Source organism: Macrotis lagotis, chromosome X (genome assembly GCF_037893015.1).
Source record: "Macrotis lagotis isolate mMagLag1 chromosome X, bilby.v1.9.chrom.fasta, whole genome shotgun sequence".
NCBI classification, from domain to species: domain Eukaryota; kingdom Metazoa; phylum Chordata; class Mammalia; order Peramelemorphia; family Peramelidae; genus Macrotis; species Macrotis lagotis.
In genome coordinates, this window is record NC_133666.1 from 153,390,329 (window position 1) to 153,414,860 (window position 24,532).

The window sequence follows — 24,532 nt, forward strand, 5'->3', positions numbered from 1 at the left end:
AAGGCCTGCTCAGTCCTGGGGCACAGGAAGAGAAAGCTAGGATTTACCACTAAACCTCAATCCAAAACTAAAATGTAAACACTGTTAGATAAGGAAATACCAAATGCAAAAAGAAATAAAGTAGGTTGAGAGAGGCCTAAAAGGTAAATTCAGGAGAGAGTGATTCAACAATAAGCAAAGCAGAGCCTTATCCACAAGAGTTCTGTGTAGTTATTAGAAATGAAGGAAGAGGAAAAAAATCAGAATCAATACTAGTGCCCTGAAGAGATAAAAAGAGTTTAAAATAAAAAGCTAAAAACCTTACCCAATAATAGATTTCTGAAAAACATAATGGAGCAAAATTCAATGAGCCAAATGAACGATTCAATTAGATGAAAAATTATTAGAACACAGCTAAAAGAATCAACAATTAGAAAAATATGAAAAACAGGACAAGGAAAGAATTAGAGAAGAATTCTCAGACTCCCTTAAAAACTATGACCCAAATTTAAAAAAATCTAGATGCTGTATCTAACAAATTCATAAGTAAAAATTGCCCTGTTAGAAAGCAAAGTGCAAATGGAAAATAGCAAATCCTCAAACACCGAAAAAACACCTCGAATGTTATTGCCAAAATTCAGAGTTTCTATTTCAAAGATTAACCTGGAACCCTGAGATCAGTAGAAAAGTCTCAGTCTGTTAATTTTTTTATTGAAAATATGTTAACTATTTCAATGGAAATGCAAAGTGTTTTGTTTTACTTTTATGCATTTAAAAACATAAGAATGGGTCCATAGGATACCAAAAGGGTCTGTGACACTAAAAAGGTTCAGAGTGCCTGTTCTTAGTCAAAGAAAAAATACAAGTGGTCAGAAAGGAGAACCAGATGGTGTCAGTTACAGAAAACTAATATTAATCAAACTCATTCTCATTCACCATTCTTTATGTAAAAAGGAAAATAAGAAAAAATTATTATATAATGGAGGGAAATTCATAATAAACATACATAATTGTAAATGGAAAAAGGTAGAATCCTATAAGAGAAATAGCAAAGGGTAGCAGTACAGAAGAGAAATGAGGTTTTAAAGTAATAAACCTGAAACAAAAATTCAGGCAAATTTATGAAAGCTGGGATAATAATCATGACCTCAGACAAAGCAACAGCAGAAATCTCTTGCTTAAAAGCATCAGCGATAATAAAATTTCAATACTTGAAACGTATATTGGATGGCACAGCATTTAAAGCAAGGGTTCTTAATCTGGAGTCCATGAACTTGTTTTTTAATATCCTGATAAATGTATTTCAATAGAATTGGTTTTCATTGTAATTCTAAGTATTTTACATTTAAAAATAATCTAAGGGTACCAAGCTGCCAAATAAAGCTGTGATTAAAAAAGATTAAGAACTTCTAGTTTAAAGGAAAAATTAACTAAATTAAAGACTATAACAGCAAACTCTAATAGCTGGGAATGACAATGATCCCCTTTCAGAAGCAGTGAAATCTAACAAAAAAGATAAACAAGAAAGATGAATCCAAGAAGAATCTTTAAAAATTAGATACAATAAAACAATGGCAATTAATTACCTGATAATCAGCAAACATTTACTAATAAATGATACTGTGTGCTAGGAATCATAAAATACATATGGAGGCAAAAGAAAGACCTTGTCCTTAAGACAGATAATGACCAAACAAATATATACAAAGTATACTTACTATATGTAGGCTAAAAGGGAAATAATTAATAGAGTAAGGCACTCAAAATTGAGATGGTTTGAGAAAGACTGCCTGTACAGGATGGAATTTTAGCTGGGATTTAAAGATAGTCAAGGAAGTCATCAAGGAGAGTTGATGAGGAAGAGAATTCCATTCATGGGGACAGCAAGAGAATATGCCAGAATTCAAGAGATGCACTTTCCTGTAATGTGGAGCAACCTGGAGGACAGGGTCACTGGATCAAAGATTAAGTATATGGTGGCAAGAAAAGTGTAAAAATATTGGAAAGGGGGCAGCTAGGTGGTGTAGTGGATAGAACACCAGTCCTGGAGTCAGGAGGACCTGAGTTCAGGTTTGGCCTCAAACACTTAATAATTACCTACCTGTGTGAATTTCAGCAAGTCACTTAACACCAATGCCTTGCAAAAACTAAAAAAAAAAAAATACAATAAAATTGTAAAGGTAGTAAAAGGGCTTCAAACGCCAGTCAGAACATAATTTGATCTTTGAGTCAATTGGAAGCCAATAACAGTCAAATTTGTACTTTAAAAAACATCACTTTATTGGCTAGATGAAGGAGGGGGAAAGACTTGAAGCAGGTAGCTCCATCAGCAAGCTACTGCTACACTCCAGGTAGGTGGTGATGAAAGTCTGAACTAGCCTGGTGACAATGACAAAAGGAACAAGCAGGCATATAAGAGAGATATGGAAGTAAAATCTAAAGATTTTGGTAACAGTTTTGGATATGGTGGGGAGGAAGGACAAAGAATAGAGGATAGTTTTTAGAAAATGAAATCAACATACACTATTTTCAGATGTGCAAGACCTTTACAAAAATGACACAAAAACCTCATAAAAATGCATAAAAAATCTAACCACAATACCACAGAATTTATACACAATTTGAAGACAAGAAAAGACTAAGTCTATTTAATCTTTTTTTAAGGTGTTGTTTTTTGCAAGGCAAATGGGGTTAAGTGGCTTGCCCAAGACCACACAGCTAGGTAATTATCAAGTGCCTGAGACCGGATTTTAACCCAGGTACTCCTGACTCCAGGGCCGATGCTTTATCCACTACGCCACCTAGCCGCCCCTAAATATTTAATCTTAAAGAATATTTTCATCAAAGAAAATCACAAGAAGACAAACAATTTTGGGGATTCAGTCAAAGCAGTCCTTAAGTGGAAGTTTACATCTCAATACTTTCTTCAACAAACGAGGGCTAGAACACAGCAACTAACTTGACATGCAACTAAACAAAGCAACAAAGAAAAATGTAAATTAAAACACATAAATAAAAATTCTGAAAAGCAGAGATAAAAATTTGGGAAAAAAAACCCTAGGAGCTTCTTAATAACATTTACAAAAGATAACAACATTAGCAAATCTGATTAAACCACAGATAATCTGATTTAAGGTCGCTAAAACCAAATTGCAAATACCAAAAAAGAAAAAAATCACAACAAATAAAGAGAAAAAAATTATTAAAAATTATTTTTATTCAACTATATGTCAATAAAACTGGCAGCTTAAATGAAATGCATTATTAGTATTAACAAAAATACCCACATTAACAGTATAGAATTTAAATAACCCAATTTATGATAAAGAAATTAAACAAGCCATAAACGAACTCCCTAAAAGGAAAAACTCAGTGGCAGATGAATTTACAAATAATTAAATAAAATTATCAATGAATAATTTATCCTAGTATTACATAAATAACTTGCAAATTGAGGAATATAAGGAATTCTACCAAGTTCCTTTTATGAGACAAATATGGTTCTGATACTTAAATCCAGGAGTAATAAAGAAGAGGGAAAAAAATTATATACTAATATCTCTAAAAAAAATCATCAATGAAAAATAAGGAATTAAATGTCAGCAAAAAGGCTTACCAAAAACATATTAAAAAGCTTATACAATATGACTACACTGAATTTATACCAAGACTGCAACACTAATTCAAAATTAGTAAAACTGTAAATCTAGACATGCTTTTATGAAGAGGCACAGAAAAGGAAACTTTGGATAAAATATTATTATTTATTATTGCAAAAAAAAATTAAGTAGAATTTTAAAAAATGGACTTTTCCTAAAATTGGTAGAAACCCACAGCTAGTCTTATAAGTAATAAGATCATGGGTGAACTTGACCATCACCACTATAATTTGACATTGCTATAAAAATGTTAACCAAGGCAATAAAATAAGAAACAACAACAAATTAAGGAAATACATAATTAAAAAGGAAACCAAATGACTGGTTTTGTAAATTTCATTCAGAAAACCTAACTGAAAAGTAAACTAAAATAATAACTTCCATAAAGTAGCAGAAAAGACATTAAAACCTAAAAAGAATTTCAACTTTTGTTATTAAAATATCTTGGGATAATCAAAAGTTCAAAGGTCCTTGACTTGAATGCCCTTAGGTGAACAGGAAACCATATCAACACAACCTGAGAACCACAATGGCTCTGCTTGAGCCTTAGGTCTCCTAGGCCAACCAAGTACAAGGAACAGCTTTTTAGGAAAAGAACTAATTTAAGCTATATGGTGGTAGAAGAGGAAATCTCAGAAACTGAACCTGTTACTTTGAGTTTATCAATCTTTATAAATAAGAATTTTTGTTTTTAAGAATTTTTAAGGATTCTGGGTCAAGATATGCTAAAGAATGGCAGACTGATAGCTTTTTCTTGATTCAGTATGTAGTGGTGAATAACCATACTTTGTTATTGGAGAGTTTAAGTCTCATGCATAAAAAAGTTGCCACTTGACAAGGCTGTAATGTCTAGTTGAAATTCTATTGATTTTCCAAGATGCAGGCACTAAACCTTTTCTGTAATAAAAGCAAAAAATACAGTGGAATTTCCTAATAATGCAATGTTTAAGGCACTTGCCTTAAAAACTCACTATGTTCTATTAATTTTTAACTGTTGGTAATTATATTATGGATTAGGTTTACAACCAAAGTAGTAATAGCACATTTAATATACTAATCAATTTTTCAAAGAATGTTCATGGACAGAAACAACAAACAGAGAATCAGAATATAGTTTGCATACCTTTTTAGGATTCCAAGCTATTTGCTTTTCTTTATTGTAAGCATTGGTAGTTAAAACTTCAGGTGAGGAGAATGAAGCAGTTACTTTCTTAGGGGTTACTGATGAGCCACTTTTCTTCATGTTTACCAGAGAAGTAACATTTTTAAGGGCTGGTGCTTCAGTGGTTGTTGGTCGAACAACATAACCCATTGGTGTCCAAGATAGCTCTGCTCAAAAATAATTATAATTATTGAAAATTTTAAAATAATGTTTTTAAAATGCTCTAGATGACTGGCCAAATGAAAAAAAGAAACACAAAAATTTACTGAAGAAAAAGACTTAAAAAGTAGAATTGGTCAAATAGAAAAGGAGGTACAAAAGTTCACTGAAGAAAATAATTTCCTTAAAAATTACAATTTGAGCAAATAGAAGTTAATGACTTTATGAGTAATCAAGAAAGAAAACAAAACAAAAAGAATGGAAAAAAATAGAAGACATTGTGAAATATCTCATTGGAAAAACATCTGACCTGGAAAATGGATCCAGGAGAGAACACACTATCTGAAAGCCAGATCAAAAAAGAAGCAGGGAACACATTTTAGAACCAGGGGATGAAACAGAAATTGAAAGAATCCACTAATCGTATCCTGAAAGAGATCCCAAAATGAATGCTTCCAGGAACATTGAGCTCGCAGATCAAGGAGAAAATACTATAAAGAAGCCAGTAAGAAACAGCTCCATAGTCAGAAAAACATAAAATTTAGTAAGGATTGAAGAACTTGGAATGTTATATTTTAGAGGGCAAAGGAGTTAGGATTACAATCAAGAATCACCTACCCAGCAAAACTGAATATAATCCTTTTGGGGGGGAAATGGACATTCAGTGAAACAGAGAATTTTCAAGTGTTCTTGATGAAAAGACCCGAGCTGAGTAGAATATTTAACTTTCAAATATAAGATTCAAGAGAAGCATAAAAAGGTAAACAGGAAAAAGAAATCATAAGGCACTTAATAAAGTTAAATAGTTTACATTCCTACATGGGAAGATGTTACTTTTAACCAATAAAAACTTTATTATGGCATTTAGAAGAAGTATAAATAGACAGAGGACATAGGTGTGAGTTAAATATGAAGGGATGATATCCTAAAAAAAATAAAACTAAAGGTTGTGAAAGAGGAATTCACTGGGAGAAAGGGAAAAGGAGAGGTAGAATAGGGTTAATTATCTCATATAAGAGATAAGAAAAAAACTTTTATGGCAGGGAGGAAGCTAGGGAGATGAGGGGGAAGTGAATAAACCTTATTCCCATCATTATTGGTTCAAAGAGGGAATATCATACACACTCATTTGAGTATAGAAATCTATTTCACCCTACAAGAAAAAAGGGAAAGAAGATAAAATAAGGGGGGATGGCAGCAGGGGGTGGGGGGGGAGATAGTAATAAAAAGGGAGGACAGATCGAGGGAGGTAGTAGTCAGAAGCAAAACACTTCTGAGGAGGGAACAGGGTGGAAGAGAGAATATGATAAACATGCAGGAGGTAGGGATGGAGGGAAATACAATTAGCAATAATAATGAAGCAAGATTCTCAGATAAAAGTCTCATTTCTCAAATACAGAGAAATGAATCAATTTATAAATGAGTCAATTAAAATACATTAACAGTTTTCAGATGAAATAATAAAAGCTATCTATTGCCATCTGAAAAAAATGCTCTGAAGCACAAATGATTGAAGAAATGCACATTAGAACATTTCTGAGGTGCTATCTCATTCCTATTAAACTGGCTAATAGAACAGAAGAGGAAAATGCCAAGTGTTGAGAGGGGATGTGAGAAAATGAGGCACTGAACTATTGGTGGAGTTGTGAACTGATTCAACCATTCTATAAAGCAATTTGGAACTACACCCCAAAGGCTATAAAACTATGCATACACTCTGACCTAGCAGTACTACAACTAGGTTTGTATCCAAAAAAAGTTAAAATGCAAAAAAAGAAAGGAACTTATGAACAAAAATATTTATAGCAGCTTTTTCTGGTAGCAAAGAAGTGGAAACTGAGGGAATGCTCATCAGTTGGGGAACACTGAAGAAACTGTGCTATGTGATTGTGATGTAATACTATTATGGTTTAAGAAATGATAAGCAGGATGCCCTCAGAAAAATCTGGAAAGACTTACATGAACTGATACAAAGTGAAAAGTACTATGTACAAAGAAACAAAAATGTAAAATCAGCTGTGAATGAGTCATTATTAGCAACAATATGATGATCCAAGACAAATTTAAAGGACTTATTATGGATAAAAAATGCTAACCATTTCCAGAGAAAGAACTGAAGATATTTGAATATAGACTGAAGCATATTATTTTTCATGTGTGTTTATTTTTTTGGTCTTTATTTTTTTTCACAATATGACTAATATGGAAACATGTTTTGCATGACTACACAAGTATAACCTAAATAAATAAAGCAAAATAACTGCCTCCTCAATGAGGGGAATATGAAAGAAGGGAGAAAACTGGGAAATCAAAGTTTTAAAAATGAATGTTAAAAATTGTTTTTACATGTAATTGGGGGAAATAAAATACTAAATAAAAAGTTCTAATTATTTGCTCAACATGCAATACATGAAATAATTCCTCAAAGAAAAATCAAATTTGGGCTGCTATTCAAAATTTCCCCCAAAAAAGTAAGCCTTCACTAAACTTTTCTCCTCCTTATTGCATGCATATCAAACTTTTCCCAATAACTATAAGGTTAATCTATTTGGAATAGGAACAATGCTTTTTCTCTTCAGGAAAAAAGGGCAAACAATGGATTCAGTTAAAAAAACAACAGTCCATAAATTCACGTGGCAAACACACAAAATTAAAAAGCTAAGGATCAAATTGCATCCCTACTAACCTTGATGTGTACTTTTACCATCAGAAGTCAAAGATCACTAGACTTGAGCTATCACAATAAATTGCAATTTATTTCTTTTTAGAACACTGGTATAAGTACAGCAACACTACTTCTTAGGTACCCATGAAATTCTATATACAGACAAAACAAAAGGACATCCATCAAGATATCGGCAGGTGAACTTTATAAGTAAAACACCTGTCAGACACTTGTGGTTACCCCCACAAGGGAAAAGACAGATTGTTCTACATTATTAAAAATATATTGTCAATATTCTTGTATTTTTTACCTTAAATTATCATTTTAAAAAATCTAACAAATCTAAAATAAGAACAATGAATGCTCACTTATAAAAAGAGTAATATGAAAACACAACATGTATAGAATACTCATTTTTGCTTCTTTAAGAAATAATATATTTCTCATTCTATAAGGAGAAAATAAGAGTCTACTAGAATTGATTAAAAAATAACAATTCATTCCATTCAATCTCAAATAATAGCAAAATTTTCATTTTTAAAGTTTCCCTCTTGTCTCTTCTCCCTCTCTGTCCTGCTACCCAAGCAGGTGTTTACAACATTTCCTTTGCTCACTTTAAGCTGAAAAATTCATTTTTATGATTTAAGAGTTTTTATTATGTATTCAACAGCTGTTCAAAAATTCCTCAGTAACATTTAAATAGTTTGGAAAATAATCACAATTAACAGATAAAATAGTTAAATCTAAACTTTATATAAATCACTCAAATCTTTAACAAAAAGTTGACACTCTTACCTCTTGTAGAAGAAGGGGAATTTGTGTCATTCTCAGGCTCAGATGTAGCTGTTTCAGCTTTCGCAACTAATTCTTCCTAAAAAAGCAAACAAGGACATTTTTCTTATTGTACAAGAAGTCAACCATTAATTCACAGTCATGGGAAAGACTTTGGGGTGAAGTAAACAATATACATGACTGCAATGTGGCCAACATAAATAACAAAAAAGAAACTGATAGCTATAAAATTACAATAATGACTAAGTTTGAATATAGTTTCTATACTATAAAGAAGTCAACGTTATTGCTAACATTCTTTTTACATATCAACCTTACATTTGGATTGCAACTACTAAACAATGAAGGATAATTAATTTTTTGCTGTCACAGAAGTTAAAGCAAGACAAATAACTGAAAAATAGATACACAACATATTATTTTATGTTATATATGTAATATAATATCATAAATAACATTTATTATCTCAACTATTATTATAATATATATATTTATGCATACACATTCTAAAACAGTAGTTCCTAACCTGTATCAGCATGAATATTCTTCAATAAAAAAAATTTTCAATGTCATAAGATCATAACAGTTTATAAATAGTACCTCTGAATTTTTCTATCTTAACTGACAATATCTGAGGAGATACCAAGATGAAACAGAGGCTAAAAATGGAGGGAACTTGGATTTTTTTCCATTTTCTCAATTTTTAAAGCTGTAGGAATAAGTTTTAGGACATGATTAACTTGAAAAGTTAAGTTCACATTAATGATAAAAGAATATTTGACTCTAAACTTAAAAAGCATGAGTAACAAAAGCTTAACTAACCTTTGATACTGTAGGTTTCACTACTTCTCTTATGAGGGATATATCACTAGCAGCAGAACTCAAAGGTCCCCATTTGGGTTGTTTTTGTAATTCTGGAATGTCACTATTCTCAGAACCTTGCAGTTTTGGAAAATCCAACAGCTTAAGTTCAAATTCAGGTTTGGAAGAAGACACATTTTTTCGGCTGGTTCTAGGTTTCCTGTCTGCACGTTTATGATAAATCTCTGTAATTACAGGATTAAAATAAGCGTAAAATCAGTTTTCAAAAGGTTTGATTATATTCAGTCAATATTCAATATTACAGTAGTAAAAACTTGATAACTGTAGCTTCAAACAATTCAGATTAATTTTTAATATAGTAAAGTTACAATTCTTACATGTAACAGTACAATATATAAAGATTGGCAAGTATTAATGATTACGAGAATGCGTTTTGGATTTCTGGACCATGGCTCCATGAAACGATGGGATTTTGACTAAGAAATGAGTACACATAATGAAAGCTAGAAAAAAATATTTGATGATAGTCTTACACATGTAATCCATTAAACCATCAACTGAAAGAAATTGAAGGAAGAAGTAAAAAATTATTTAGGTAGATCTAACTGGGCTATCACACCGAGTAGCTACAACCTAAGAAGAATGGTAACAAAGAAACTAAATAAGAAAGGCAAAATCCAAGAAAGAAACCAGCAGTAATATACCAGATAATGTGACCACACAGGGACCTCAGAGAAAATCTAGGATAAGAGTTAAGAGAACTCAACAATAAGGAATTTCTATTTACTAACCAATACAGGTCAGCAATTACTTTGTAACTAACTCAAGAGAGTTGTCTAGAGCAGTGGTGTCAAACTAAAGCTGCTCAGATTAAGATGCAATTGGAAAATGTTTAAAAAAAAATACAAATATGATAAAGATGATAATATGCCATCTAGCGATCTATTTGAATCTGACACCATTTGCCTAGAGCACTGAAAAGGTTAGGAAACTGACTTGCAAAGGTGACGTTAATTAGTAAATGTCAGAGGTAACTTTAACTGAGGACCTTCTGGCTTAGAGGCTTTATTTACTATGCCACACTACACATGAATGCACAAAGTATAGATAACAAGTAAAGTAGGCTTTTAAACAAGGACATGTTTCATCACTCAGAGGTCAATAAATTTTAGTAGGATAGAACTCATGTTGGGAATTTGGCCAATAGGGTTTAGCTTATTAAAAATAAAAAGGTCAAAATTAAAACAGAAAGAGGAAACAAGTAATTGTATATATCAAGAACTAATTTCAGAAAATCCAGAAAATAAAGGGTGAAGCCCATGGTGGAAAAACACAACAAAAGGCCTGCAACCTGAACTGAGGTCAACTGCCTTGCTCCCATAACTCCAGTTACCTTACATTCTTACCATACCAAATAATGACCAAGAAGTCCAAAAAGAAAGCAAATGATTTCTTCTACCCCAGAACTAAAAGCAAAGGCAACCAAAAACTGATGAGCAATAGGTGATCTGTCAGCAAAGCCTGGGATAGCCCAGGCTGAAAGGTTTTAGGTTCTGAGCACTTTTCCTGAAATGTCCTGATGATCAAACACTCCAAATTTCAAAGATTCAGAGAGGGAATGGAGGAGAGTGTCTAACCTTGGAAGATGGAGATCAACACAGGAACCCAATGCTGACTACCCTGTTGAAAACTACAGCAGAAGCTGGTGCCTGGCCCTGGCACAAAGTCCCAGTTCAGGAACTAAGGCTGGAGAGATAAGTCACCATCAAAAATTATTGATTTTAGAGATATCCAAAAAAGAGCAAGTCATTCTATAACAATTGCAAGTAGAGATTCAAAAAAAGTAAAAAAGTTCTCTACAAAGACTCCTAGGAGACATGAAACAAGAGATTTCAAAAATGAGAATCCTGAAAGAAAAGAACAAGAATAGCTTAAAAGAGAAAGTGACAAATGAACTCATTAAAAACAAGAATAAATCAAGCAGAAATCAATTACTCTAAGAGATAGTAAAAAAACAAAATAAAATATTAGAACTCTTCAATCAAGAACTCAACATAAGAGTTAAACAGGAGCACTATTTTCACTGGAATGAGGTGTCACAGTGGAAAGAGTGATGGGTCTGGAGTCAGGAAGACCTGAATTCAAATCCCACCTCAGATATTTACAAGCATGAGACTCATGGCAAGTCATTTGATCTCTGAATGCTTCAGCTTCCTCATCTGTAAAATAATAGTACTTACTTCACAGGATTGTTACAAAGTTAAAAGAGATAATATTGGTAAGCACTTTGTAAAACAAAACTTTAGAATGCTAAATAAAAACCAACATTATTATTATTATTATTTATTATTAAATTTTTACTGGAGAATAATCCACAAAGATCTATACAGAAAAAATTTTTTAAAGAGTTGAGGAAACAAGTAAGTCTAGAACAAGAACATGGTATAATAGTGATAAAATTTCAAATATCCAGACCTCTTCTGGAGCTTTCAGGCAATAATAGGGCAGTTAATAAATTCATATCTTACCTCAATGATAATTTCATTCTTTAAAAGGTAAAAGAAGTGATAAGAACTGTTTCTTTTGATCTGGCCACATCACTTTAAAATTTGTGATACAATAGAAATATGGTTATAGTCTGGCATATACCTTCAATATTGAGATATTTCAAACAGAGGAGGATCCTCTAGCCTAAAGTTCAAGGGGAAGTCCAGTCAGAAGAAAAGTTCTCAAGAATGAAATTCTTAATGCAGGAAACAGAAAAATTCTGATTAGGGAGAATAGACTAAGTTGTCTAAAAAGTGCCAAAGCTCAGAAAGAATGGTAAAGACAACAAAAAGGTTATATTTTTTAAAACCCAAAAAGGGGTTAGAACATTAATGTCTATATAGAATTCTGTAGAGCAATTGGGAACTATGCTCAAAGAGATAAAACAATGCCTACGCTTTGGTCTACTAGGTTTATATTCCAGAAGACACGAAGCAGCTCTTTTTTGGTGGTAAGGAATGACTGAATAAAGTACAGTGTGTAACTGAGATGAAATGCTGCTCTGTTATGCAATATGAACAGGATGCTCTCAGTAAAAAACTTACATGAGTATGTAATGGGAAATGTACTATATACAAAGTAACAGCAATATTTTAAGATGATCAGCTATGAATGATGCTGTGTACCCAAGAGAACTCTGACTTATGATAAAGAATATTATCCATCCCAAAGACAGAGTTGATGGTATCTGAATACTGACTGAAGCATACTTTTTTTTTAACTTTATTTTTTCTTGAGGTATCTTTTGGGGGGGAGGGGAAATTATGTTTACCTTTACAACATGACTACTTTTACAACATGATTTTTTCACTAATATAAATTTTTAACCTATACCAAGTAGCTTGCTTTCTTAATGAGGGGGAGTGGAGTGGGAAGAAGGGAAAGAATTTGGAATTCAAGGTTTTGGAAGTGAATGCTGAAACTTGCTTTTTTGCATGTGGGGGAAGGGGAGGAATAAAATAAAATAAAATAAAGATTAAAAAATGGACCATTAATGTCTAGGGCACAAAGGATAAATGGTTTCTTTTTTCTGGGAATGTGATCTTTGGATTGGAAAAGAAGGACAAAAATGCCTAATAGGAGGCTAAAACCCAAAATCAGTTAAGAGAAATTAAGAAACAACCTAGCTTCTTTGCAATCCTCAATCAAGAAACTGATAAAGAGCTGAAAAAAGACTTTAGTGTTCACCTAATACAATCAACTCATTTCACAGTTGACAAAAGTGAATCCCAGAGAGAGGAAATAACTCACTGATCATGGAGAAAGGTAAGGAGATTTGAAACTAGGCCTTATCTCAATTATAAATACATGTTCTAATACACTTATCATTTTACTGCTTGAAAGATCACTGGAATACTGGAGATATTGCTTATCTCTGGATTTCAGCATACATAACAGCTGAAAAAACATGGAAAAGATATCAGCTAAACAATGGTACAATAATTTGAAATTCGTGAATGAATGACTAAACTAAAAGTCATTATTGCCCCAAAAAACTTAGTGTGATATTCAAAGACTCCATATCGATGGCCATATGCTGTTTTCCATTTTTCTCAATTACATGGCTGCACAATGGCTAGTGCTGAAACATGAAGTTTGAAAGAACAGAGTTTGAATATTGCCATAAGATTAGTTACTGTGTGACCCTGGGCAAATCACTTATCACTCTAAGACTCTTGTTTCCTCCTCTGTAAACTAGGGATAGTAAGAGCACCTACCACACATTTTTATGAGAATCAAATAAGATAATATATGTGAAGTACTTTGCAAAGATTTATATAGCATTCTATATAAATGGTAGTTACTTGGGAGAGGTGAAAATTTTTATATTTTATTTTTTCAATTTCATGTAAAAATGATGTTTAACATTCATTTAAAAAAATTTTTAAGTTCCAAATTCTCTCCCTTTCAACAGAAGACAAATCTGATATAGATTATACATGTGCAGTCAGGCATAACATATTCCATATTAGCCATATTGTGCCCCCCCAAAAAAAAACCCACAAGAAAAAGTAGGCTTCAATTTGCATTTAGACTTATCAATTCTTTCTCTGGAGGTGGACAACATTTTTCATCTTAACCTCCTTCAGAATCGTTCTGAATCATTGTATTGATCAAAATAGCAAAGTAATTAATAAAATTAATAAATTTTATTAGCAATCTTAATAAATTGATTTTCTGACAATATTGCTGTTACTTTGTACAATGTTCTCCTGTTTTGCTCACCTCACTTTGCATCAATTCATATAAATCTTTCCAGGTTTTTCTGGAAGCACCCTGGCTCATTATCATCTGTCATTCTGCCATTAGCCTAGGTCAGATGGCCTGTTAAGGCCAGAAAGCAGTATCTACCCTTTGCCATTCTACTGCTTGTATTTTGGGTTAATGTTGATTGACCCAGAGCTAATTACTTTTTACCTGATTTTGAACCTCTTTCAGGGTGTGTAGAAATCTGATGAGAATCTTTTGTTGGTTTTATATCAGAGGATGAATTTCCTTCAGTCCCTTTATTATTTAATTTTTGATCATCACATGTTCTTTTCTGCAGAAAAGATTAAAGTGACAGGAAATAAGAAAAATGCTCCTATAAAAGAAAAGTCATTTTAAAAGATCAAATAGTTTTAAAGAGTATTAAAGATCAACCTAATGCCCAACCAATCTTAAAAATTCAACAAAAGGAATAAACAATGCACATATTATAATACTTACCGGCTTATTAGTTACAAATATTTAATTACTAACTAAATAAACATAATAAAAATACAACCTCTACTAACCTTAAACAGGCTCTTAGTTTCTTGTGGGAGAGAACAAATTTGTTCATTTCTGGATTTAACTATTCGCACATTACTATAACATTTAGGGTGGTTATAATCATACTGTGAGTCAGATACTGAACAAACACTTTGTGTAGATACAGTTGAGTGAGAAGAGGTGCACTGGTGATCAACAGCAATATCAGGAGATGAATACTGAGATGAGAAAGGTGAAGAAGATCCAAGAGAGACATCTTCGGAATAAGCCTTCTGTCTGAATAAAAATTGTATACTTTAATTGAAGATTTTACATAACAAAGCAAGCAGAGATTAGTATTTAATAAATAAGTAATAGTTATGACCCTTTTAAGAGTTCTAGATTTCTGAAATCTATAGAATTTAAATTCTAACAGTTAAATACACCTAGCAACAGTTAATTGCTTTATAAACCTTTTAGTATTTATTTTGCAAAGAATCTTTTTTCTGTAAATACTATATAAATTTCACATATGTAACATTTTCCTATGATCAAAGTTTTTCTTTCAAATTCACTTGACAAAAAAATTTACTTAACTCACAATTCTCTTCAGACATTATGTAATTTTAGAAGACAAATCTGTTCTGGGAATAATTTGAGAAAGAGCAAGCAATCTTAATAAATAATACAATCCTTCATAGATTCTAAAAAATTATGAAATTAACCCCCCCCACTAAATAAAAGTATATTAAATAATCCCATTTTTAAAAGACCATATTTGTACAGGATTGCTATATCATCATCATACAATTTCATCAGAATCATAGTTGTCTCAAAAACATCATTTTGCCTTAATAAATTCTGCTTTAGCCAGGAAAATGTCCACGTATCTTATACTGAGTATGGGAGAAGTTTTGAAGTTCCATCTTTGCCTCCTAACCCTAAGCCTCCAAGAAGATGGGAGAAAATCAAAAGTGCAATAAATAACCAATAACTATCTACCACAGACTCTCCAAATTATCTATCTAAACTTAATGGTTCTCTAGGTTTTTTTTCTTAAGTAGTAAATACGAAAAACTTTAATGTTCTAAATTACACACTTCTTCACATGACTCCCTCCTGCACAACTCTATATTAAACTATACTTATAGTTTGTGAACTGCAAACTGTAATCATTACAGAAACAAAACAAAACCAAGCAGCATGTAATGTGGCTATTTTTGCCCAATGAAACATTAACACTTTGTTTTAAGACAGTTTGACTAATCTTCACTCAGGACATACTCTATACACATTCTAGTATCTTACAGGTATTTCACTGAAAGCCATTAAAAATTATAGAAGAAGATTCTTGAAAATTTTCCCTGGATGCCATTTTGTTTCAAGATGAAAGACTAAATTGCAACTTCAATTTATACATCAATACCTACCTTTTAGTTCTAAAACAAATTTACCAGAATAAGTCTACAGTCATAGTAGAATAATCAAGTAAACTAAATCGGGAAAGCAGCTAGGTAAAAATATTATTTAGATCCCCAAATTATAATATTTCTTTATAGAAATGTTAATTATATAGAAAGGAATTAAAAAAATTAAATTGAGTTTACTGCAGCAGAGGATTTCTTACAACAAATCAAAAAAATAATATTACCACTGGCCAGGAAATAATTAGAAACCCAAGTTAAAAATCCCAATATAAAATTCAAAAACTCTACAAGTTATTTTTTGGTAGTATTATCCTACCATTATAAATACATGGTTACATACTAGAAAAGTTTACAAGCAACAGAGAAAGAAGAGAGCTGATACTGAGTCTTTCTAAAATGAATTAACAAAAATTATTTCATTTTGGCACTTAATCATATGTTGCTATATGTCATTTGCTTAATTAGATCTTCATCAAAACTCTATTTAATGCACTTTAAAACACTCTTTAACGGTAAGGTCCACTTCTTTTACAATTCAATCTCTTTCCTACCCAAACTAGTAACTAATAAGGTCCTCATATCAAATCACCTATCAAAAAGTGTTCTATGTCTAGGAAAAAAATAAAGATGTCATAGTCATTCCATACTTCCCAAATTCATTCCTGTACCGAATTCTTGCATTTTTGTAGGCTCTGGTTTAGATTTAGTGAATGTTATTAAGTTTTTAAAAAGAGTTCTGACAAGAATAGGGTAGTCGGAGGGTGAGAAAAAGATGAAAGAACAAAGAGATCCTAGTCACAACCACAGTACATTCTCTAAAATCAAAAATACCTAACAGATTTTGGAAGGAATAAAAAAACCCAGTTATGCTCACAAATACTATCTTGTTCTTCTAGAGGCAACCTAGTTTCTGCTTTTAAACACAGTTCTCCACAACCTTCAAAAGTTCATAACTGCCTTCCTGAAAATCTGACTTCCATTCCCAATTTCTTCAAACCCCAGTCCCTCTCAAGACCAAACTATGAAAATTTTACTCTGAAAACCTTCCCATGTTTTGATGCCTCAACATATCCCGAAGTTCTCTTTTTCTAACAGACATCATCCTTTCAAATTATTTCAATCTCAAAATCAAAGTCCATACCTAAACTGCATAACAATATTTCTACTTAAGTGTCTTGCTGCAACTCTATCCTCAACAATGCTGAAGTAGAAATCATTCTCATACTACGTTGAGGATGAGGACAGCTACATTAATGCTTATATTAACTGCATGTTATACTCAGTTTAGTAAAAAAAAAATAAAATAAATTAAAATCATATTGATCAGGGCCTGGAATGGATTAAGTTGAAAGATGAAGATGAAAGGATGCAAAAAAAAAATAAAATTTTAAATAAATGGTTTAAGCTATGAAGATTGAAAAGGATAATTTTAAAGGTTTATAAATATTCAGAAAGGAAGTAAGTCAGACAGTAATTACTGACCATTCAAGATCAACCTTTTATTGGTCCTATATTTTTCAGAATTTTAACCATGACTTGGATAATGACTTTACAATAAACTCTTTAAATTAGAAAATTACAAAAAAGCTGGGATGGCCAGTTAATACACAGGATAAATGCCAGAAGCCAAAAAAGATTTTTGTTATGACAAATATATCAAAGTATATGAAAGACTGTTCTATGAAAGAGAGAGAGAGATTAAACTTGTTTTACTTGATCACATAAAGAACTAGAAGAAATGGAATGATTCTGAAACAAATCTAAGTTTAATGAAAGCAAAAACTTCCTAGCAATTGGTTTTCTCAAGATAGGTTCCCCATCACTGGAAGTCTTCAAGCAAAGACTGAAAGGCCTATTTCTCAGAAATGTCTTTCCTATCTTGAGAAATTTCCATGACCTAGCCCATGGAAAATGACTTCATGCAGACACAATGGATTTTAATAGTTACATATTGTTCAAGTAGAAGTCAATCTCAATGATAAAATACAAGGGAAGGCATACTAATGATCATCTTTGTAGTCCCACACAATGGTTGACATAATTGTTGCGCTCAAATCACTGATGGAATTAAGGACATATTTGAATGCAATGAAGCATTCTTCAAAGCACTGGTGTTGGTTCCCCTAAGTCCAAGAGAGGGAACCCAGGACCTGCAGACTGTATTGTGTGGCATGGTCAAGGCAACCTGGGGGTTGGAAGCTGCTGGCACTCAAAATTCAATAAATCTAGAAGCTTTTTAGGAGAGAATTAAATGTTTGACCAAATATAGCCTGTAAATGATATTATAAATACTCAAATGACCCTTGGCAGAAAAAAAGTTCCTCACCCTGCCCCATGTTCACAGATGGAGCAGGAAGTGGAAACAGAGGAGGCAAGGTTCCCTTTCAACTCTTTCCTTGGATGTATTATTGCTTTTTTGTTAAGTAAAATTGTCTTTCCCAAAATCTTTCTTTTGTTAATTAATTTGAGAAAGACATACAGACACAGATAAAGACAAAGAGATCTTGAACTAATAAAAGGTAAAATGAATACGGAGAAAATAGTGCTCAAGTTCACTGTGGCCCACCTATGGTCCCATCTAACTGATTTTTCAGATTTAGATACTCTGTTGAATACTATGCTTTAAGTAAATGTTTCCCTCCTCCAAGATAACTCACATAGCAGCCTCAATACATACACACACACACACACACACACACACACACACACACACACTTCCTCAGGTTTCTGTACTAATGGTTCCCACACTAACTTAAACTGAAACCAGTCCAACACCAAACTCCCCAATAACTATATACAAAAATGGCTTCAATTTCTTCAAAGGTAATCTGGCAAAGATACAGTTTTAAATACTATTTATTATTAAATGTTATCAACTCTTTTCTTTTAGCTGCAAATCATCAAATACAAAGTTCTTATGCCCGTATTTCAAAACTGATTTTGTTGGTGCTGGTATTTCCTTCACTGGCATAGATCACAATCCCTTTACAATCTCATAGATGGTCTTCAAGAAATGCTGAAGTGGGAAAATCTTTCATCCTGTAGTCAATCTAGTAATAACCTCTCCAAACTTGGCTATGCTAGACTTAGAACATTTAAGAGAAGCACTCACAGACTTCACAGCTTTAAGTCAGAGATGGTGCATAGTTTTTGACACTTATGGAATACCTCTTTACCACAATGACATATTCAAACTGGACCTTAAATGAAAGGAAAATTTTAAATAATATATAAATTCTGAAGTGCTGTATTTTTAAGATAAAAAGTAATCACCAAAGTAGATAGAGGAAAATGACTAATAGATCATACAGGTTCACAATGGAGCAGTGCAACACACATGGAATGAGTCATATTTTAACTGAGCCAGATCACAGCCTCGTAAATCTAGCATTAAGAGGGACTGGTACTTATTTTATGGAATTTAAGTGCTACAGATTGAGTGACTACAGTTGTATATGCATGCTAGCTTATTAAGTTTTTAAATGGGTTTGTAGCTTCTTTTCTATCCATTCTAAATTTGTGTAACTATAAACAAAATATTTTAATATCAAAATATGCATTATGGTTTAACAATGCAAAAATTTTCAAAATTTGTACTGGCAATTATTGGTAATCCCCAACAAACAACTCACTACAGCTTCCATTTGACTGGGAGAGAGTTCTTTCCAGAGGCTCCCAGAAAAGCTGCCACACTCCCAATTCTCACAATAGAAAAAATTAAGTTCTATAGTTACACTAATATAGCTACACTAATTTGTGGTCTTTTGAGGTCAACTCTATTAATCAATGAGAATATTATTTATAATGTATTCTGACCTTCAAGAATGAAATACTCTTTTTAAACTAGGGAATAATTTGAACTGACAAAAATTCCCAAATCTTGGAAATACATTAACCTAATTCTCCTAGAAGAAAAACCAAAAAACCTAGGAGGTTAAATAACTTGCCCCAAATCATGCAGGATAATTTCAGCTTATGCACAAACGATGTATGACCTTAGGATAATAAATGTATTGGGTCTTAATTAATCAAACCATTTGAAAGATGAGGAAATTTAAGTGAAAATAAATTATTTTTCTGATTCCTGTAAGATAAGAAAATTTTCAGGAAGGTAAAGAGAGAGTAGGAGTAAAGATTAAAAGGGCATCTAAAACCAATATCTACTGAATTAAACTTTAAAATAGAACATCTCCTTCACGAATGAAATCTAAAACAAGAAGTTAGTGTTAAATTATTATACAACTAGGTTTCAGTGAAAATACTAAACAAAAACTACTTAGCATAACCAAATGTGAAAATAAATGATGAAAATACTTTGAGGTCCTTCAACATCCCATGAAACCATACATCTTTCCATTATGTATGATCACTTTTAAATACTATGCAGAATTAAGTCAATCTATAATCAAATCACCCAAGAATTAGCTAGTCTCAAAAGTTTCTTCTGCTTGCCTTCTTTCTCAGCTGTGGTAAAACCACAGCTCACTAGCAAAACAAAATACACAACTGAGGCTCCTTTGGAGACTAAGATTGTAACATCACACCACAGACAACACCACCTTATTATAATAAACTCCAGACTGGTTTCTAATCTACCCTCACAACAAAGTCTGCCACTAAATTATCTGTAACAAATTTGGAAACTTAATAAAAGTCAAGAAGTTAAGACATAAAATTCCTTCTATAAGGCATGACATTTAGAAAGATACATACTCAGTCACAGGTAGTTCCTGAACAAATGGATAGCATGTAGTTGCGAAGTTAGGGAAGACACATGCGTCTGAGGAGTCTGACCATGCCACATTAAGCACAGCATATTTTGGGACAAACGGTTTGACATCTGCTGATAACTTGATGCTGCCCTGAGGAAAAAAAGGGGGTTTTGGCTACATGCATTCTGAAATCAACTGAAAAAACACACATACAAAAAAAAAAAACCCTCAAATAGATCAAACACCACAAGGGTACCATTGCTGCTCACTAATATTAAGAAAAAGAAATTATGTCTTATTTCTGAAACAATTAAAACATATTATTGACCAAGGTTTTTCCTCTATTTTTTTTTATTAAGTAGTTTTAAAATATTAGTATCAGTTAAGAGTTCATGGGAAAGAGGTTTTAAAAGGGTTAATATTTTACCTATGATTCAGTTAAGTGGGAGATGTAGGAATCAAGGAAATGCAACTTAAAAGACCTATATTAAGCTTTCATTCTGCTATGACTTGGTTTCATTTTTAGGAAAAGACATAGCTCTCATTTTTGGTTTTACAGAATGACTTAAGAAGGAATGATAATTTGCTCTTGAAATTAACAGGTACATATGACAAATTAATAGAAATGCACTCAATACATGCAAAATTTTATCATTAAAAATATGCTGAAAATATTCTCAAGAAGGTAAAGGGAGAGTAGGGGTAAAGACCAAAAGGGCATCCAAAACCAAAATGTTAACTGCTTTCTGTCCTTTAATAAATGATCACAGAATCTGCTGAATATTAGTGGCATTCTTTATGAGAACTCTATGTTCGTTCCCATTTTCCCCTTAAATCTGAACACATTTGTTCCATTAAAATTCACATTCCAGTATAATGGTCTACATAATTATCCATCAACAGTACAACTTCTAGCATTGGTTTTTTTATTCCCTTGTTTCAAGAATTTTTTCAACAACTGCTGTTGCTGACTTATAAATATTACGTCAAGAAAACATTTTAATCAATTTACTCAGTTTTCAGTTAAGCCAAGTCAACCCCCCAACAAAAAAACAACAAAATACAAAACTCAGGGCTCCATCTAGTGGTTTCAATCAATCTCAAGTATATTTTTAAAGGCAAAAAAAGAAAGCTTTAAGGCATTTTTATAAATTAATGACTTTGTTCTAAACCCTTGTAGAATTTAGTTCATTCTTATTAAATGTCTGATTTCATTTCCCCTAATGAGTAAACTCCATCTACCCAATGTAGGTTGTCACCTTTCCTGCAGTTTACAGTTGGCAGGCAACGGAAGGTGAAATGATTTGTCCAAGGTTAACGCGGCTAGCATACAGGGGCAGCATTTGAACTTAGGGCTTCCTAAGCGAAGCACAGCGATTCCTTTTCCCTCTGGAAGGATTAAAACAACGCCAATGCTGGAAAAGTCGTTTGTTTTTGTTTTTCTCAAAAGCCAAGGCAGGGGCGGCTAGATGGTGCAGTGTACAGAGCACCGGCCCTGGAGTTAGGATTCCCTGAGTTCAAATCTGATCTCAGACACTTAATAATTACCTAGCTGTGTGGCCTTGGGCAAGCCTTGCAAAAACTAAAAATAAAAAAACCAAGGCAGTTCAAAGTGAGAAATCTCCCTGACCTCAGGCACTTATCCATGTATAGATATATGTGTATATATGTATGTGTATGTATGGAACAAATAGCATTTACCATTATCATCCCTGTCTCAGAATAAAAACAGAGGATGACAAGAATACTTATATACGTCACTGATTTATATATTTATCAGTCGGAAATATAATATTTTATTAAAAGGGCTGGTGGTCCCCTTGGATGACTAAGCCCCGATTCCTTCAGAAGTTTTTGTCTTTAAATGAGCGGAGACCAAAGACAAATAAACGAATAATGCCGCGTGGACCGACAGAGCGCGGCCGATGTCCACCTCCAGGCCCAGGTCAAAGGCCGGGGCCGCCGCGGACACCCGGTGCCTGGCCGGAGAGCCGGGAGGGGGCGGACCGGCGTCAGCCCCGCAGCCTTGCAGGCCCGGCCTCGAGGGATCTGGGCTGAGGAGCGGCCGGCTTCGTCCTGTCTCCCCCCGGGCAGCCCCGGCGAGGTGGGCAGGAGGAGGTTTCGGGGCCGTCACAAACGGATCCAAACCCGCGGAGCCGCAGCTCTCGGGGTGGGGGAGGGGTCCGGTCTCCCGGGGCCAACGGGCACACGAATGCCCTCCCTGCCGCCCTTACCTCGCTGCTGGGCTCCCTCTTCCCCTCCGAGGCCATGGCGGAGGAGGGGCGGGAGAAGGTTGCTTCCCAGAGACAAGCGCAGAGGCGCGGAGACACCTTGGCTCCTCTCTGCTCCTCCTCCGCCTTCGCTTCCCCTTTCTCCAGCGACGCGAGGAAAGTGCGTCACAGAAGCGCGACTCACGCCTCGACGCCGCGCTTCTCCACGGGCCGCTCGCCCCGCCCGCCGCAGGGCGCACGTGGCCCGAGCGCACGTGGCCTACGCGCTTGGCCGCTTAGCCTGCAGGCTCCTCGCCCACCGCTCCAAAATTCTGGGAGAGCTTTTGACCACCGAGAAGGGAAAAGAATCAATGTTTTAAAAATACTGATAATTTTATTTTTCTTCTCCTTTATTTACAAAATGTCTAAATGTCCTACCTAATGAAGTTTTGAGCTATTAAAGTTTAAAAAATGCTTTTAAAGTAATAATTTTTAAATTAATACTTAAGGATATGATTTCTCTCTCATCACACTCAATTTGGATCAACGTACAACATGGAAACAATGTAAAGACTGACAGATTGCTTTCTGTGGGGGGTAGGGGGGGAAGTAAGATTGGGAGAAAATTGTAAAACAAAAAAAATCGTTAATTAAAAAATTAATACTTAAAATAATACTATTAAGTAATAATATTAATAGCAATTTGCTTTCATAGTAAAACATTATTTTTTTGCAAGGCAGTGGGGTTAAGTGAGCTGCCCACAACTAGGTAATCATTAAGTGTTTGAGATCTGATTTGAACTCAGGACCTTTTGATTCCAGGACCAGCGCTCTAGCCACTTCTCCACTTAGCTGCCCCCAAACATTACTGTCTAAGCTATTAAGGCTTAAAAAATATTACATAGGGGGCAGCTAGGTGGCACAGTGAATAGAGCACAGGCCCTGGAGTCAGGAGTACCTGAGTTCAAATCCGACCTTAGACACTTAATTACCTAGCTGTGTGGCCTTGGGCAAGTCACTTAACCCCATTTGCCTTGCAAAAACCTAAAAAAATATTACTTAGATATGTTCAGCAAAATTTGATACATCAACTGTATCAGCATTATGCAAAGGAAATCAGAATGCTGAGCTATTCCTTTATCCATTTGAATTATAAATTGTGTGAGAGAAGACATCAGGACAGATTATTTAAAAAACCAATGTTAATGGATCGTGTACTCCTTGCATGATGGGGAATCATAAAGGAAATGCTACAGTCCATACATAGTCTTATTTAGGAATCAAATTTTTACTTATTGTTAATTTTACTAAACGGAGTAGTGAATAAAGAATTGACCCAGAACATCTGAGTTCAAATCATACCTCTGATATATACTGGTTGTGTGACTCCAGGTAAAGGATTAAATTATTCAGGTAACTAGAAAGACTAAATAAATTTCAGGAAAGGTTAGGACTTTGATTGGCAGAGGAAATTTTTTTCTCCTGAGAGTTCCCTATATCAGGTGAAACTTCACTCACTATTACTAATATCTCCAACACTCAGAAAAGCAAAGGGGTGAGAAGGAGTCCAAGATGACATCTGCATTGGGAGACATCTACATTGGGTGAACAGTTTCAATGGAATGATGAGATCAAGAGCCAGATTGTAAAGAGTTAAGAAGATAG

General features: G+C 33.7%; 1 protein-coding gene across 1 annotated transcript in view; it reads right to left on the reverse strand.

The window, feature by feature from the left end:
• The window catches only part of LOC141501315 (selenocysteine insertion sequence-binding protein 2-like), a 76,153-nt gene extending 53,137 nt beyond the window's left edge, over positions 1 to 23,016 (reverse strand). The window contains exons 1-7 of the mRNA XM_074205201.1: positions 22,892 to 23,016; positions 20,659 to 20,807; positions 14,563 to 14,815; positions 14,204 to 14,327; positions 9,239 to 9,462; positions 8,420 to 8,495; positions 4,762 to 4,967 (exon numbers count right to left, since the gene is read on the reverse strand). Of these exons, the coding sequence (XP_074061302.1) occupies positions 4,762 to 4,967; positions 8,420 to 8,495; positions 9,239 to 9,462; positions 14,204 to 14,327; positions 14,563 to 14,815; positions 20,659 to 20,807; positions 22,892 to 22,927 (1,068 nt within the window). The 5' untranslated portion in view covers positions 22,928 to 23,016. The remainder of the gene's footprint in view (positions 1 to 4,761; positions 4,968 to 8,419; positions 8,496 to 9,238; positions 9,463 to 14,203; positions 14,328 to 14,562; positions 14,816 to 20,658; positions 20,808 to 22,891) is intronic.
• Positions 23,017 to 24,532: the final 1,516 nt, after the last annotated feature.